Here is a 19,220-nt window from a genome sequence, read left to right on the forward strand (position 1 = left end):
TCTCCAATCAGCACCACTCAATTTGTTGACTCCCATGTGCGAAGCACAAAATGGGAGTCTTTGCAGTTAGTGTGTCTGTATGTGTGTCCGACTATTCCACTGCTATCTCAAGAACCACTCATTGGATTTTGATGAAACTTGGTACATAGATGCTCTGAACATGTGCGCAGATTTGATTAGGTTTTGGTAAAAATCCATGCTCGTTAATTACCTAATTTGCATGATAATTAGCTAATTTTTAGCTGTTCTATGACTGTTCCACTGATATCTAAAGAACCACTCATTGGATTTTGATGAAACTTGGTACATAGATGCTCTGAACATGTGCGCAGATTTGATTAGTTTTTGGTAAAAATCCGTGCATATTAATTACCTAATTTGCATGATAATTAGCTGATTTTTAGCTGTTCCATGATTGTTCCACTGATATCTAAACAACCACTCATTGGATTTTGATGAAACTTTGTACATACATGCTCTGAACTAATGCTAGGTTTTGATTAGTTTTTTGTAATAATCCGTGGATACTAATTACCTAATTTGCATAATGATTAAAACTTGGTACTTACATACTCAAGGACTATGCAGAGATTGATTGTTTCCGATAAATATTTGTGCATATTAATCACCTAATTTGCATAATGATTAGTCAATTTTCGGTTTTTCCACTGATATCTCAAGTACTAATCATCACATTTCAATGAAACTTGGTACATAGATGTCATATGACACTGCACAGACCTGATAGCTTTTATGGTAATATCAGTACATATTAATTACCTAATTTGCATAATTAATTAATTTTCAGCATTTGATATAAGTAGTGAGCATTACATTTCAATGAAACTTGGTACTTACATACTCGAGGACTATGCAGAGATTGATTGTTTCTGATAAATATTTGTGCATATTAATCACCTAATTTGCATAATTAGTTAATTTTCAGCTTTTCCACGGGTATCTCAAGTACTAATCATCACATTTCAATGAAACTTGGTACATAGATCCTTTAGGACTATGCAAAGACCTGATTAGTTTTAGGGCAAATAATTGTGCATATTAATAAATAATTTGCATAATTAATTTTCAGCTTTTCTACTGATATCTAAAGTACTAATCATCACATTTCAATGAATCTAGAATTATGCAGACCCAATGAGTTTCTGGTAAATATTTGTGCATATTAATCACCTAATTTGCATAATTAACCAACTTTCACACTGATATCTCGGGTACTAAACATCACATATCAATGAATGTACATGGATGCTGTAGGACAATAGACAGACCTGGATAATTGTGGGTTAAAACCTGTACATATTAATTACCTAATTTGCATAATTAACCAATTTTAAGCTTTCACACTGATATCTAAAGTACTAATTATTCCATTTCAATGAAACTTAGTACAAAGATGCTCTAGGACAATGTACAAACCTAATTAGTTTGGGGTAAAAATCTGTTCATATTAATTCTCTAATAAGCATAATAATTCATAATTTTTTGGTTCTAATCACATTTCAATTAAACTTAGAAACATAGATTTTCTGTTACATTGCGCAGACCTCATTAGTTTTACACTCAAATCTGTTCATATTAATTTTCTGATTTGCATAATTAGTTTTCAGCTAAGTAATTTCGAATTATATTTAATGTGTCTCCAATACTCTCTCAGCACATGGGAGTTCTTTCTAAGCTTTCTTTGATTTTTTTTGATGTGGTAAATAGTCTTCCTACTGGCCCTCGCCTCAGGTAGGCGCCGGTCAAAGCTAGGCGCGCACTATCCTTTGCGAACGGTTGTGCCGCTTTTATGGGCGATCAAGTTGTACTAAGACACGAATCGGGTTCTCGCCAAGAACCAAATCCCAGGACACGATCCTCAACCGATCGTCATCCCCCGGCTGGCAAATATTGTCAGTCCGGAAAATCAGGAGGAATTGCTTCTCTGCCCGGTCAGAGCGCTGAGTTGCTACGAGAACCGTACCAGGTTTTCTAGACGGGGAACCAAACACATGTTTTTTGTGTTACAGCCCTGACAAGCGGGATAAGCCGGTTTCCCCGACTTCCATCCCCAGGTGGATTACTGCGACTGTACTGGAGGTCTATAATACACTACCCTCCCCAACACAGACCTTGCAGAGACACCAAGTACAAGAACATGAGGTCCGTGCGATTGCTAACTCACTAGCGCTAGCGTCAGGCTTGGTTATGATATAACCAGTTTTAAATTAGGGTTTGGCCTAATGCCTGCAGGTCATGGGTCACATGCAAATACGATATTGATCAACGAATCAGAGACCCACTTTGTGACCTTTAATCGAGGATTAACTTAAGTAAATAAACTAACTCACAAGTCGTGGCATTTTCAAACTAATATCATTGCGATCGCTGCAGCCTCCAAGTTTACAGTGCCTTCTCTGCTTAGAGCTCAACTAGTCTTGCCGAGCCTTTGTCTCACGACATCCATGCACTCTAACGAATTTATCGTAATACTGGTACGTGCTGTGTTCAATATTCCATCGACTTATACATTGACTGAACAAGAACTGCGTCGCTACGTTCACTATATTCTAGTAGAAGAACATCCAGTTATCGCTCGTCTTCTTGACTGTACAACTAGCTGCACGAATACCTGCTACTTCTGTGACCTTTCACAAACGGAACAGACACCAGAGCTTCAAGACCCACTTGAACAATTCTACACGTCAGTATAGAATTTAACTTCATTTCCGTCACCCACGATGTCAACAGAATTTAGTTTATCATCATCTCCAAATCTATTCGCAACTCCTCGCTCAGGTACTCTAATCAGCTCACCACATGTCAATTTAGACGTACAACAATGGGCTACGACGCATGAACTCTCGTCTTTCACGCTCGAAAAACTAGCAGAGTGTGGCTTTACGTCAATGACCGCCATTCGTTTAGTACAATCCGAAGATTTGGATGCGATGAATATAGAACCGATAGCTCAACGACGCCTCCTGGATGCTGCAATTTGCAATAGCAGGAAGGACAGCTTGACTAGTAACCCGCTCAGCATACAGACGCCATCGATCAATGCGCCCAACCCTGGTAATCACCTAAGTCAACAACCCCCACCCAACAACGTTGCAACACCAAGCGCCACCAACGGTAACACGACGACAACAACAAACATGGCCGCCAACACAGGACGTGAATCTGTACCGTCGACGTCCAGTCAGCCTGATACAGCCCATCACAACATCGCCAGTGCGACCGATACCCCGAACGTTTTACAGCAATTTCTCTCCTCACTGGACCCACAAACAACGCAACCGCCCACCGGACTTCCATTAGCAGATCTGCTGTCACAGCACAGTGTTATAAAAACCGCAACAAACATCCCTATTAGGGCGGACTTAGACCCCTTAATTTATTTACAAGGGAAGAAAGGTGAGAAATACTTAGACATTGTCGATTTTATTCCTTCTACTTTACAGACAAAAGAACAGCAAGTGATAGGGACAGGCCAGAATGGCTCCAGACTTATTTTTGAGACAGAATGTAAGAAACCCAAACTTGAGAACGTACTCCCATCACAATGGTTCGGTGCCAATGCACGTATTATGGCTGAACTTGTGCGTACAGGTGCATTGAAACTTACTGAAATTTTTTATTATTTAGCATATACTGACAAAATTTCTTTGCTGGCTGATAGATACTCATGGGTTTCAGTGTTATATTATGATCGTCAATACAGACAGTATCAAGCTATACACCAGTTTCAATGGGGCAGTGATATCCCCCACATAAACACAGTTGTTTTGAAGGAAAAATCTTTTACTACATCAGCGTCAAAAATGGCAAATAGTAGGCAACCATCCAATGGGCATACTTCCCAATCTCCTATTGACAAAGCCACTGGAAAACCCATTTGTATTGGTTATAACAGAGGCAACTGTAAATTTGGTGACAAATGCACATACTCTCATATTTGCATTGAACCTCTCTGTGGAAACCTGCATCCAAAAATTGCGCACTCAAAAAACTAGGTAGTCCTGTGTCGATATCTCCCCCTGCCTTTTCATCTGCCTTAAAATTTTCGGAATGGGAATCTGAGCTTAAGGATGATCCAGACAAAGAATTCTTGTTAGAGGGGATTCGTGATGGGTTCCATATCGTTTCACCAGAAAGTCGATTCCAACCAGCACATGTTGCCAATTATAAGTCTGCCACGGTGGGTTCTCGACAGCAGGTGGAAAAACAGCTTAGGTCAGAACTTATTGACGGTCATTACATCATAACCCCAACCAAACCCACTATTGTTAGTGCATTGGGGGCCATCCCCAAACCCAATTCTGCAGATGTTCGCCTAATTCATGACTGCAGCCAGCCTGAAGGGAGAGCTGTTAATGATTATGCCCCTCACGATTCCTTCCAGTACCAAACCATTGATGATGCCGTTAATTTGGTTACTCCTGGCTGCTATTTAGCTAAAGTTGACCTCAAGTCAGCATACCGATCAATAAAAATCCACCCTTCTAATTACCCAGCCACCGGGCTTCAATGGAATTTTAATGAAAAGGACAATCCAACTTATATGACTGATACCCGCCTTCCCTTTGGGGCACGCAGAGCTCCGTATATTTTCAACAGGCTTACCCAAAGTGTTAGGCGTATGATGGCACGGAGGGGTTATGATGCAATGGTCGTCTACTTAGATGACTTTCTCATCATCGCGCAGACTTACGAGTTGTGTGAACTGGCCTTGAATACCCTTCTCCGCTTGCTCCGCCAACTTGGCTTTCGTATTGCTTGGGGGAAAGTGGTAGGCCCCTCTCAGAAACTTACCTTCTTAGGGATAGATATCGACACAGTACACCAAACGCTTCAGCTGCCTTTGCCAAAACTTGCGGAATTGCTTTCCACACTGCACGATTTTTCAAAACGCAAACGCGCTAGCCGCCGCCAACTGCAATGCCTTGCCGGCAAACTTGCTTGGGCCTGTCGTGTCATCAAAGGAGGTAGAACTTTCCTCCGGCGTGTACTTGATGACATTTACACTCTCAACAAAAGCTCTCACAAAATTTTGCTTTCACACGAATTCCAGCGTGATATCAATTGGTGGCTTAAATATCTTGCATATTTTAATGGTACGCACAAATTTATAGACCCCCGTCCAATTACCGATGTGCACATGGATGCATCTACTGAGGCCTCAGGCATTTTCTATAGGGGTGACTGGCAATACACCCAATGGGGCCTGGACTGGCCAGAAGCCTCAACCTTGCATATAAACCACAAGGAAGTGCTCTCTGTGGTACTTGCAGCTCGATGCTGGGCTCCGCGTTGGCGCAATTGTACAGTTCTCATCCATACGGACAGTATGGTAGCGCTAGCCAATATTAACAAAGGCACATCCCGTCATAGGTTAGTGATGGGTGTTTTACGCGAACTGTTCTGGTTATCGGTTTGTTATAACTTTAACATATCAGCTATTCATGTTCCGGGCAAGCTTAATCATATCCCAGATGCTATCTCGCGCTTGCATCAGCCAGGCCAGTATGCTCGGTTATGTGGCCTGCTTGCTCCATTTCAAAACCGCACCACCCATTTTACATCTACCCCAAGCCTTCAGCAGCATATGTCTCATGCTAGTTTCTGTCACCTCCTTCCACAGATTCTAAATTGGAAAGGTTGGAACAAGAACTTGATGTGGAAATTGCCATGTATAGAGGAAACACCTTTGCAGCCTCAACTAAATCCACATACTCCACCCACCGTCGTGCCTACCTCGCCTTCTGCATTCAATTTGGATACGCTCCAGTCCCAGTAAATGAGCTTGTCTTGTGCAGATACGCAGCTTACCTGGCCAGACGTCTGGCTGTCAATTCCATAAAACAATATCTTAACATTATTCGCATTGAGTGTGGGTTTCCCAATCCACTGACAGGGAACTGGCGTCTGTCGTCTATTTTGAAGGGCATTGCCAGATGTAAAGGCACTGCTGTGCATCGTAAGCTGCCCATTACTCCGTCACTCTTGTTAGGGACTCGTGCACAGCTTGTGTTTTCAAGTTTGGAGGACACAGTTTTCTGGGCGATTTGCCTGTTGCTTTTCTTTGGTTTGTTGCGCAAATCTAATGTTTTGCCAAAATCCTGCAAAGATTTTGACCCCTCTCGACACATTATGCGGAAAGACTTTCGTGTGTTCTCATGGGGCCTTGCTCTGACAGTACGATGGTCAAAAACCATTCAAACTAAGGAGCGCCTGTTGTTAGTTCCACTACCAATGGTCCCAAACCATCCTCTCTGCCCTGCGGCTGCCATATTATCGGCCTTCCTCATTACCCCTGGCCCCCCTGAGAACCCAGCCTTTTGCTACCTCCCCCCCACCCAGTCACTGCCCCTCTTTTTACCAAGCGTCTTGTCTCCTTGCTGACACCTTTAGTGTCTGACATCTCGCAATTTTCCACCCACAGTTTTCGGCGGGGAGGGGCCTCATGGGCATTACAGTCTGGTATCCCATCTGAGCTCATAAAATTATTAGGTGATTGGAAAAGTGATGCTTTCCGTAAATATCTCCACCCCTCTTTTCCACTCCGTCTTGAAACATCACAGCGCTTTGCATCCAACCTCCCTACTCACTAATGGTGTTTGGGTATTTTTGGGGAATTTCATTCGTAGTGTTTTCGGTTTGTAGTACATACAACAGTTACCAGTGGTCTCCCCTGGATCAGCCTTACAAGTGATTTATATATCACCTTTGAACTGTCACCTTTGACATTTCCAACGCTAGTTGTTAAAGGGCCAGACCACTGATCTCATCAGTAGTAGTAATGTGAGTTTTTAGATTAGTAATAAATACCCCCTACTGTACCCAAACACCGTCTCTGTGTGTACTTTGTGCTGCCCCCCTCCTTAACAAACCCAGATTTAAGTCTTTCATCATTCTCCTTTTTTTTCTGTTTGCTCGGGAAAACCCGCCACCTATCGGTGTCTGACTCTGCCTACAGTTCAAAATAGTCATTTTGACTGACCGGAGTCTATGGTGGGTAATTGAACGTAGTGAATTTAGGCGAGGGTTCTCCGAACCCGCCTATTCACATAGTTCATACCCACCATAGACTCCGGGTCCCCCTCAACCTCCCCACTCTTTCCGTCGCGTTGGTCTAAGTCCTCGAGGCGGAGAGAAAGGAACCAGAGTGAAGGACGGCTACCTGTGGCGCTGCCAGGTGGCCTCGGTCAAGTGGGTTTGTGACGTAAGGGGTAAAAGAATCTTGAGGTCATGGGGCTTCCCCTGACCTGGATTCTATCTCTCCGTCACCGGCAGAATCGCTGATTAATGCCTACAGTTCAAAATAGTCATTTTGACTGACCGGAGTCTATGGTGGATATGAACTATGTGAATAGGCGGGTTCGGAGAACCCTCGCCTAAATCTACTGTGCTTGGCTGTTTGAAAGAAACTTCTGACCCAAATTACTTGAAAACTGTTTATTATATGGTCTATATAACTTCACATGAAAAAGACTTCATACAAAATAATGGTGGCGGTACTCATCAAAAATGTGAAAATTATGACTGCTCTACAAATTCCTAATATTTTGCTGAATGCCAAAAAGCAAATAAAACACACTTGTATCCAAACTTGTTTCCATGGTAACAATGACTCCACAATTTCCCTATAGCATTAGCTACAATAAATTGGTGACTTTTTTTTATTAAAAAAATGGCATAATATACAAATTGATGTTTATAATTTCAAAACTAGTTTGGGTAACCCTGAATTCAAAACTGCCAATAACAAAGATTACTTTAGAAGATTTTCAAGAAATTCCTTTTCCAAAATTGTGAGCCATATTTGTCTTTTAAATTTTCCAATATCACAAGTTAATTATGTATATTGTTTTTTCAACAGGTTCAGAAAAAGATTCACCAAAAGAACATAAAAAGCATGATCCAAATGAACTATGAGAATTATAGGAAAAAAAAATCTTTTTGGTAAAAAAAAAGAATTAAGAATTAGTTATTTATTAAAAATGTGTTGCACTGTACAGCTAATTTTATGACAGGGTCAAAGGTGATAGATTCCATATATAGTATTGGCAAAGGTCAAAGGGCAGTGACGAAATATCATAACTTTCAGTGCTCATTATACATACATTAGTTTTGCTATGTTTTGTAAATTTTGATAACCACAAACTAGTAAGTATTCGTTCCTAGTTATCTTGTCAATTCTTTGTCTAACTTGTTATTATATTTTTTCAGTGTTGCACTCTGATGAGGTGATCATAGATTTATCCATGTTTTTGGCTTGTTTACATAGCATGCAGAAATGTCTTTTCTGTTAGCCAAGTTAGAAAAACTTGGGACACAGTTATTCACAAACAGATATAAAAGTGTCTTAACAGTTGGAAAAATATTTGTCAAATATAGTAGCAATTACGACAGAAATTATCGTCTTTTCTTCATTAGGACACCTCTATGTTTATCATCCTTATAACGCGAGTTCTGATTGGTTGCCAATCCTACAAAGCTCATATATCATCCTTGTAACATGAGATCTGATTGGTTGTCAATCCTACAAAGCTCATATATCCTTGTAACATGAGATCTGATTGGTTGTCAATCCTACAAAGCTCATATATCCTTGTAACATGAGATCTGATTGGTTGTCAATCCTACAAAAACTCATATATCATCCTTGTAACATGAGATCTGATTGGTTGCCAATCCTACAAAGCTATATATCATCCTTGTAACATGAGATCTGATTGGTTGCCAATCCAACAAAGCCTGAAAAAACTTGCAATCCTATAAACTACAAATTTTCAGCTGAAATTGCAAAAAAATTGTTTGCAGTAAAAATAAAATGGTTCACAGTACTTCTGTTATTTGGATGTAGTCACAGCAAATCATTTCAAAAGGTCAAGGGTCATATGCCAAACTGTGTTAATAATGAGGTTGGCACCTTTTAACAGTTCTATCCCAAATAACAGTTTTAAGTTATTTCACATAAGTCATGATAAATGTGAATATGCATGCTTGATTAATAATGCATTAACAATATTTGTCATTGAGAAATCATGTATCGATACTTTTTGACACTTGGGTGTATTTCACAGGCTTCAAACACGTACTGGAATTCCAAAATTCACATTTCCAGGTCTTGAAATTTTGCCTTTCATTAAACAAAATGGGGGGAAAATTATGGAAATCAACCACTTTCTTAAATTCAATACAAATTTTATTCCTTTTTCTCAAACATTTGTGTATTTACTAAAATTTACTGAGAATGTGGTTTTCTAATGCATGCTGGGATTGTGATAATTTTAATGAGAAATGTGAGCATTGATTGATTTAGGTGAAATTTCTATTTCACCGACTTGTAATTATGACTAAAATAACCTAGAATCTTATCAATTTGGAACCGGAAATAGTCAGGAATTTTTATTTCATCTGAAGAAGCTACCGAACCGTAACACCTAACAATCCGGCCAATCAAAGAGCAGTATGTTTGTTGACAGTTTTTTTAAACATATCAAACTCTACAAACTTAATATAAGCATACCCCCCCCCCTCCCACTCCCAGCGACGAACATAATAATTCTACAGAGACAGTATCTTTGACCTCAATAAAAAAATCGATCTGATTGGACGCCATCTAAAACATTCACCCAATCAGAGTTGGTGTAGCATATGGCATAGGAAATAAAACAAAATACCAGGATGACAGACAAACTGCCACAGATGGCGCACTTCAATAGACACTTGCTGACAAGATAATAGTGATGTAATTACAGAATAATTGGACATTGGCTGGGGAAGATTCTTATTAATTAGCATTACACCAAAACACATTCCCTCAATTTTTCAGTGATTAATTACATTTTTTTGATGTACGTGTTTCTTGTTTGATAACTTGAAGAGATGTAATATGACTTATTCCTAAAATCTAGTTTATTAACCATGTAAATTTGTTTGTAAAGTCGTGAAGAATCTGGTTGTCACACTTTTGTAGAAACTATCAATTAGGCCCAAAAAAAATTGTTTTGTTGCCCTCAGCGACCGAACAAAAAATATGAAATGTTTTGTTTTTTTTTGTTTTTTTTATCTACCCAAATATTAAAAACTCACCATTTTAAGCAGTAAAAAAGTGTTTCCTCTAAAAATGAACGATCCCAGACCGTTGTTTTATCCTTGGCCATTTACGATACCCTTAGTTTTCATGAGTTTAAAAAAAAAAAAAAAATCTGACCGCCTGACCCAATTTTTCAATTTTCCGAATTTAAGGGCAACATAAGTTTTTTTGGCCTTAATATAGTGTATGGAGAAAGTGTCTGTCATCTATTAGCATAATGTAAAACCATTTATTTTCACAGAGTTTTACATTCATGAACTTGACTGGAAAACTATTGATTCTATTTTAATTCTACATTCTACTCAGATTTTATAGCGAATTGCACTTCATTTTATGAAAATAGCAAAGTTAAAAAAAAAAAAAAAGAATAATAAACAGTGTTTTTAGTATTCAGATTTGGAGTGTGCTATATTTATTAGCCACTGACTGGAGGTACCGGTAATATTACAGAAGAATTACACAAATACAACTTGAATTTGTCTCAATGTAATTTGTCATAATCTTGGACTGCACTTCCTGACAAAACCAATCTGTTCACTTGTGTATATCTGCTTGAGCTGTTAGTGTGAGGGACAAACCATAGAAAATTGGGGTGGGACTAGGAAGTTTATGTCTGATTTTTTTTTTTATTTATTTACTCTGGCATTATATTTCTCTCATTTGTTTAGTAGATAGAATACCAATCTGAGGTACTGGTAGCAATATTTTATTTTGGAAAGTTAATTGAAAAAAAAAATCTTCAGTCCAATGAGTTTTAATATGTGAGGATCTCTCAGATTTAAGATGAGGTCAAAGGTACTTATTTCCATATATGGTTAGGTTCAAAGGTTAATACATCTATTACTCAATATCAACACCAAAGTAGGTGCAACATTTTGTTTGATTACTATATAAAATATATTGTATTTTTCAAAAAAATTTAAACTCATTAAAATTATCCTTAATTGTGTAGAATATCGATAATTTTATTATCAATATTTTGATATTTGTAATTCACTTTAAATCTTTTCCCACAAAAGTAGAGTTGCTTCACCTTCCATAATTTGTTTCCATATTTATTTAAATAATTTGATCAAGATATATAAGGAATGTCAATTTGGTCCAGAAACCAAGAAATTTATAGAAAACTACAAAAATTGCTATGACAAAATTATAGTATTTTAATCAGAAATATGTTCAAAGTTAAATTTATTGTGATTCATAATTGCTTTAGTCTTTGCCTGTTATTATATTTTGTTAAACTGCCAATATTTACCATATTTGTTGTTCACCTTGAATTACGTTTCTTAAAATACATCTTAAATAAAGGTGGATTGTTCTTGTATGTTTTTTTTTTCACTGTTTTCATCATTTTAATTATAAACAGACATTTTGTTGTCTTAAAATTCTGGTCTTTTAGCAACTTTGAATGGTTACCACAAGAAATCTGTAGTAAAATAAACCTACATAATTTTGAACCTAACAACTTTAATCAGTTAGTGTGTTTTGCTTTCAATACAGGGAACCAATCAATCTGCATGTAGAAGCAGACTGTCCCTACCATTGTTCTATAACGAGCACTAATTGACAATAATGCGCTAATGGTGAATTACTTTCATATTCACATACTGTAAAGGGGGTAATTATTCACTGGGTTTTAATTTAGCTTATTTCGCTGACTGGAAAAATGCGCTAAATTAAAACACAGTGAATATGTAAAATTTAGCATAGAACACATTATCTAAATGATAAAACCGTGAATTTAAAACCCACTGAATATGCCTGAAATGGTAAATCAGTGAAATTTAAACCCAGTGAAAATTAGTCATTTTACAGTACAACAATTTCTGTCACTTTCACTCCTGATGACAAAAGTTTGCAAACTATAATTCATTCTGATACAAAATTTTAACCAAGATTCAATATAAAATATACCTATTTCATGAAATTGACATTTTTCACTGTAAATAGGAAATTTATAATAAATGCGACAGGACAGTATGGTTAACCATTTTCAAAAGAATGTTGCCAGTAAAACCACTAAAAACAAATAATCACATAAATTAGAAAATTAAAGGGGAGTCCGGGCAACATAACACTTCCAAGGGAAAGAGCTCTACAAATGCAGAGAGAATGTAATTTAGTTTTTTTTTATTATAACTTTCCACTCACTAGATTTTCAACTTTTCATCAGTATTATGTCGTCTTTCTTCTTGATTCTCCAGCGAAGGGGTGAAGTTGGTATGGGTAAAGTATGACATCATAGAAACTGTTGGCAGTGTCGATTTCTGTCATGTGTATATGCTATGACTCAAATGAAAACTTGTGTTAATGTTCTAGCTGCAAAATGTTGGCAAATTAAATATTTATATGGTATGTGATAAAAAGGTGTCAACATTATACATCTTTTTTTAAATTCAAAATGGCTGTTGGTATTCCAATTGACTATTCTGGTGTTGTAATGTCATTGTAGATACATATATGTATATCAATATATCATCCAATCATCAAACACTTTAGTTAGAATGTGGACAGTTGCTGACACTATGCTGTGGCCATATATAATGTTGTGCATGCTGTATGGGTATTGTTGATCTGTCAAACACCATTACAAATTCAAACACGAGCAAAACCTTTTTGTAAATTTATTACTAAATGTATTTAACATTATTTATAAACTAAGGTGTACAGGTTCCTGACACACACTGTAGAAAATTTGCACAGATGACATCAATACAGCATTTCTTCATAGGCATCCAAAATGAGAAATAAAGGAACTGTAAGGTTAATACGAATTGTTCCTGGAGTGTGATTATGACAAAGTTTAATTATGATTTTAAAAAACTTGGCATAGAAACACAACACTACTTTCTGGACCCAGAATTTGGATAAGATGACGAGCAAGCTACGATTTCTAAATCCCCCAAATTTGGCAATGCAATGCAATGTAGGAGCACAGTCCCTCTGGACTGTGTTAGGGGTGCCAAATTAATCACAATATAACGAGAATTAACTGTTATGAACATTTATTACACAAAATTATTATTTTTAAATTGAATTTACAATACAATGAACACATTATCATTGGGTGTGAAATCGCCTACATCTCGTATTCGATATACACGAATCCAACATTTTTTTTTAGTTATACGTTGATTATCACGCAAGTTTTATGGTCTCATTTTAATTAACCCTTATATTGATTATAATAAATTTGATGTATCCAGATGAAAGTTGTTATGAAATGTTGGTATCATCTGTGTCATCGGATCAAAGTATGGAACACTCTTCTCTCTCTGCAATCAAATAAAATGAAGACAAGTATGTAACACAATTATTAAAACAAAGCTTTAGTTAAAATATTATTTTGTTATAACTTCATTGCTTGACCCTCTCGTTGGCGTCAGATTGGTAACATAATAGCCAGGGTCTTTGCTGGCAAGCAATAAACCTCATAAATAAGTATGAGAATAAGCCACCAGTGCGGAATTCTGAACACCTGAGAAAATAAATTTGAACACAGCTGTTCTCTCACAGCTGACCACTCAACACGTGCGCATTTTTCCTCCTTTTCTCTTTTTCATTTCATGCCCTCATTATGCACGTCTATGACAATATTTAACATATAGTTTGGGAATACAGATCAGATACATACACTTTTTAACTCTTGGGCCACAATCAGTGCAATCGGTACCAAAGTCACAGAAATCCGTCTGTGAGTCACCGGCTACACCGTCGTCACACACGTGGTCGTTCACGAGGTATTCCCAATCGTAACCGGCGCCCTGGCAAGTATTGTCACAATAAGCTATAGTAAAGAAAGAAAGGATACCTTCTCAGTACTAATAAAAGCAGCGAGGAATAAAATATATGAAGGGTTCACTGTCATATGGTAATTTTTGTCTGAGTAAGTCACCATGTCCGCCATTTTTTTCTTTAATCCACCATCATGATTGCTAAATATGATATCACACGCAATAAGAATTCTGCAAATTGTGTTCCTTCCGATGGTGTACGTATTTCCATATACAGAAATGTGTAACTGTCATTGTGTAAGGTAAATTTTATTTCCTCCGAATAAATCCATATTATATCGCGTTCTAAAAAATTGTCATGCTATTCGTTCGTGGGGATGCCAGTCACTTTTGCAGATGTGTTCGAGTGGTTGCCACTGACGACACAGAGGCAACTTGCATCCAATTAAAGGAGTCTAGTGTTAGAATATTAAAATGGTTGCTCTATAAATATAGGTCCCACATGTTTGACCAGGTTTTCGTCTACAGTGAGTACAGCTGGGCCAACGTGATTCGTTGAATTCCATTTTTTAATCATTTTACGCGACTCTACGTGTAATACAATTGTAGTATGGTAACTTACCATATCGAATTCCACAGTCTGTGCAATCCATTCCAAAAGGACACATACTCGACACAGAGCCTTCGCCGCCGTCATCACAGACACCATTGCCATCAAGAGAACAAGAATACGCACAGAATCGTGACGGAGCTGTAGAAGAAATTACATAACAATACCACTAATTAATTAATAAATACTAGTATGGGCGTGCCACCGGATTCACAAACATTGGACCAAAATAATGACTATTTGTCATTAATTTTAGTTCGGAGTTGGGATCGATATTCTGAGTACCTCGATTGATTCATTTATAAAACACATGTAATGTGCCCTGAACGAGGGTTTCCATGGATACCACCACTAGTAGTTGCACAGTCAAGAAATGAGCCCACAATGTCAGTGTGAGACCACCGTGCCACTGACTAGCTAGCTTTTGTTATCTTTTGGCCTACGAAATAGTATTATAGCATGAGTTACCTGGAGTGGAATAGTGAGGCACGTGCAACACGTTTCCATCATGCCAAACGCCGCCAATGAACACTAAATTTACCAAAATAATAATTGAATACATGTTTAGCGCCATCTAGCGATAACTCACTTTTGTGACGTAATGGGTGCACGAGGGCGCTGTTTATAGTTGTAGAATTTGTTTTGAACTGTGATCATCTGTCGATAAAAATGCTTTTAGAGATTTGTTATATCCTAAATAATAAACGACCACACAAACATATTTACACGTGAATATCTGCATTTTGCAAATAAATGCATATTTGTATTTTGACGAGGTGATACTAAGGGGTAGTTAACAGTTTTGTCACACTCAGGATGTGTAACTACATGCCTCAGTTATACTAGGTTCATCAATATAGAAAATAACATGTCTAAAAATTACTATAATATTGAAAGCGATTAAACTGCTTGCGATCCGCGTGTTTTAATCCACGATGGTAGTTAGACACCGCCGCGGGAGGGCGTGGTAAACTGGTGACGCCGGGGAAAAAAATGTTTTAATTGCTTACCACCAGTCTGCATTTCGATTGCCCCTCGGGTCTATGGTGTCGTGCACCCTTTCAAACCGTTCAGACTACTTGAACAAAACGTCGTTGTTATTCCACGGGGTCTTTGTGCGTGTTTATCTTCCAAAAAGGAACAAGGCCAGTGTATTCCGATATACATGTGAGGACTCGTTCTGCAACGTCTTGCAAGAGCGGGTCAGTATGTCCACTGGTCCACTGATGCACAGAAACGAAATAAAGACAACATGCAGGAAGCAAGTCTGCGAAAAGGAGACGCATATCGTGCTCACAAATGAACCAAGCCCCCTCCCCCAGATTCATTATCGGATAACGGATGTGACTTGAAAGGAACTTTGGTTTTGTTCCGAGTCCGCAGGTACTTGTGTTGTGACCGGGACTGGTTGAAGGCGAGATAGTATCACAATTGTACCATGGATGTTTGCATGGCGCTGTTGTAATTTGTATTCGCCCACAAGAAAAAGCTAAGAAAGACAACAGTGACATTCGATGATGGGAACTGTCGTCTAACACAATATAAACTGATATTTAAACACAAATACATGTAATAATAAAACCCCTCTATCTGCGAGTCTTGTTAGTCACCGCCCCATTCATGCCAAGGGGCCGACTTGTTTTATAGATATTTGAGTTGAATTCGACCTCGGTCAGTGAACCATAACAATTAAAATGTTCTTGTCCTGAAGGTTTTCTGTTGGCATGCGGGGTAACCTTTTAAAAGGAGTCGTCTGTCTGTGTTAAAACTCCGCACACAGGCACAGTTACTTATTGAGGGGTCGTAACCCACGCAATGTATTTACATGTGAACAATTACAGTTACGTGCATCATGGACGTACGTCCATGCGTGCTTTGACTGAAAACCTATGTGCGTTGGTATGATGTAATCTGTGCTAGTCGTTGACTCGCCTTATATATACTGCGTAGTTAAGCCATTCACGTCTGCATTGTAGTCTGACATGCATAACCAGTCTGTACAGTAGTCATAAACAAACGCTTTATCCGACAATATGTAAAGCGTTCCACTCATCGACTGTGACACAAAGCTACGACACTCATTATATCTCACTGTCCATAATAATATTCTTAGACTAGGTGCCAGACGAGTGGATTGCTGCGTAATGTATATAACGCCATATAGATTCTAAGTTTAATAGTTTGGAGCAAACGAAATAATATCATATTCTATATAAAACATAAATAGGTTAGATTAGATTAAAATTTGAACACACAATCTAATGACTTCCCACATATTTAACATTAATCATATTCGCCTAATACTTGTTGATGCAAAATCAAATTATGTCAAAAGGTAAGAGGTAAGTCTTTTTGTCGAAATTTGTCATTTCATTTCAGTCTTTAATATATTTCTTGTAAAATATGTCTGCAATGGCTTTCCATATTTTGGCCCCAATAATTAATACCTTCTGTACTGAATTTACTATCTAGAGATACCATCGTCGAAACCATGAGCGGATTAACAATTTCATTGCTGTTTACAATCTTATTTAAAGTATACACACCTAGTTCCTTTTTCATCTCTTCAAATCTGTATTTCTGAAAGACATACAAATTGAAAATAATCAATTAATTTACTGTGCGGGGAAAAACAGCAGGCACGTACTGAGGCAATGATATAAAAGACCAAAGTCTACGATACCACTCGGCGGGGAGGAGGGGGGATTCGCCAGATCACTTGCTACCATCATCGTTTTGAAATCCAGGGATACAAATGTCGTTGAGGTCACGTGATATCTTCTGTTTGGGTATCAATTTATGCCACATTGTGTATATTGTACATATTACAATTTGCCATATGTGTTACTGGATTTTAGAAATGTTGGACTGATCACGTGGTTATGAATGTCATGTTTAAGGTAGAGATGCAGTTTATTTGGCTTGCTTTTTAATTGAGTAATTAGACAATGAAGATGGTATTATATATCCAACATGTTATATATTTTCTGAAAGCTTATTATACAAACTTTGTAAAACTTGTCTTTATTTTAAATACTCAGAATGCGTTTTTGATTTTGGGTCAAAAATATGCTTTTTTGGACAAAAGTGGTTTAAAAAAAATTTCTTTTCAAAACCAAGTTATTTTACATCCTATCTCTTTTGAAAAATATATTCAATTTTGTATTCGGGTACTGGAGTCATTACAATACTGTGAAACACTTTATTTTCACTTGGGATTAATTTTCGCTATTTCGTTCAACTCATGAAATTTCAGCAAAGATAAATGACAAATATTCAAAATATTTACATATATGATATATGTTTATCAGCAGGTTACGTGATTTTCTGAGACAGGAAGAACCTCTGTTTTAACACTGTTAAAATTACTACCTGTTGAGTTATTGTTAAACATGGGAGTTGAAAGTGCTTTTAATTAAAACGGCAAATCGACGTTTTTATGCGAAATTATATTTTATCCAATCATAGTTTCAGTAATGAAGTAAGATGTTCATATACAAATGTGATGCTCTATCAGGCTTTCTTCTTCTTCTTCTAGTCGAATTCTGACCCGTAAAACACGTCATCGTAAGCGGCGAAAATGGCGACGGTCAAAACACAAAAATTGACAATTTTTCGGTTCTCCCATTTAATTAGTCAAATAATTAATTCTAGAAACACAGTCACTTGTCTGACTGAATTGAAATGTACACGTACTGCTCCCATGCCGCACACACCTTAAACAATGTATTGGGAAATTGGCGGTGGTGTCTAGTTGGTGAAAGAAAAAGAAAACAATGCTAAGTGGCGTATTCAGTCTTGTCTCAGCAGCAAACAAGCTTTACGGTTTGGTTAAATTATGGAAAAGAAAACTCATTATAATGGGATATTAAGTATTTGTTTGTTCAGAAGACGTATGGGTAGATATGCAGCGAATATGCTATGTCAACTCGACCATACTTGACATCCGTTTGTGACCCGTAAAAACGGTGTATGACAACACCCAGTTCGCTAGTACCATATTCTATGGCAAATGTAATGGTACCAATTTTCGGTTGGCATATTTTACAGGAATAATTGATGCTTTTACCTTGAGTAGAAAATCAAGAAGAGTTGACTTTGTTGTAACTAGCTGACACAACGCCAGGAGAGCGAGAACGACTACCAGCAACCGTGCCATTTTGTTCACTTGAGTGGTACTGAATGACTTAAGAATCACTACAATAGAGCTAATAGTATCAACAATGAATATACGAACAATTCATGTTGAAACGCAAACGAGCGGTTATTTCTCATCAATTGAGATTTAAATAGGTGGAAATGACGCCACCAACGTTAGAAAACGTTCGGATATTTATATTTGGTCATTTCTTCATGTTATTTGTCTAAACATATACAATTAGACACTGATATATTTATCAAGTACGATAGTAAATTGCTCTAATGACATGCAAACTTTATTTGTGTGTCTGTAAATTATCCTACCAGATTGTACCGTTATTGGCCATAGAACAATACACATTCAAAATAAAAACGCGATTTCTTTATTACTTGTTTTTATTCGTATTTCACAAATAAGAAAAAATAAAAATCACAAAAAAAGAAGGTGAAGGTCATGCCTTTTTTGACAATGAAGCTGATTACAATGGGTTGATTCATACGCATCGATTAGCATACGAGACGAATTTTGAATTATTTTGGATCAAACTACGAGGGCATGGTACCAGAAACGGTTGACTTTGAATCTTTTGGTCGCAAATTTGACAATTTGTTTTTGACTAAACATTTTAAA

General features: G+C 37.4%; 2 protein-coding genes across 4 annotated transcripts in view; one reads left to right on the forward strand and one right to left on the reverse strand.

Annotated features, from left to right (window-relative positions):
• The window catches only part of LOC100375980 (hypoxia up-regulated protein 1-like), a 51,511-nt gene extending 38,638 nt beyond the window's left edge, over nt 1–12,873 (forward strand). For all 3 annotated transcript variants that reach the window (XM_085499343.1, XM_085499341.1, XM_085499342.1), the window contains one exon: nt 7,883–12,873. In XM_085499343.1, the coding sequence (XP_085355469.1) occupies nt 7,883–7,938 (56 nt within the window). In that variant the 3' untranslated portion in view covers nt 7,939–12,873. The remainder of the gene's footprint in view (nt 1–7,882) is intronic.
• A 220-nt stretch (nt 12,874–13,093) lies between these two features.
• LOC100376127 (uncharacterized) lies at nt 13,094–18,630 on the reverse strand. Its single transcript, XM_002738661.4, has 5 exons — nt 18,519–18,630; nt 16,996–17,029; nt 14,462–14,590; nt 13,740–13,892; nt 13,094–13,380 (listed from the first exon to the last, which is right to left on the reverse strand). Coding segments are annotated over exons 1-5 (408 nt in total). The 5' UTR covers nt 18,609–18,630; the 3' UTR covers nt 13,094–13,378.
• Between the last annotated feature and the right edge of the window lie 590 nt (nt 18,631–19,220).

This window comes from Saccoglossus kowalevskii, chromosome 5 (genome assembly GCF_978046115.1).
Source record: "Saccoglossus kowalevskii chromosome 5, keSacKowa6.1, whole genome shotgun sequence".
NCBI classification, from domain to species: domain Eukaryota; kingdom Metazoa; phylum Hemichordata; class Enteropneusta; family Harrimaniidae; genus Saccoglossus; species Saccoglossus kowalevskii.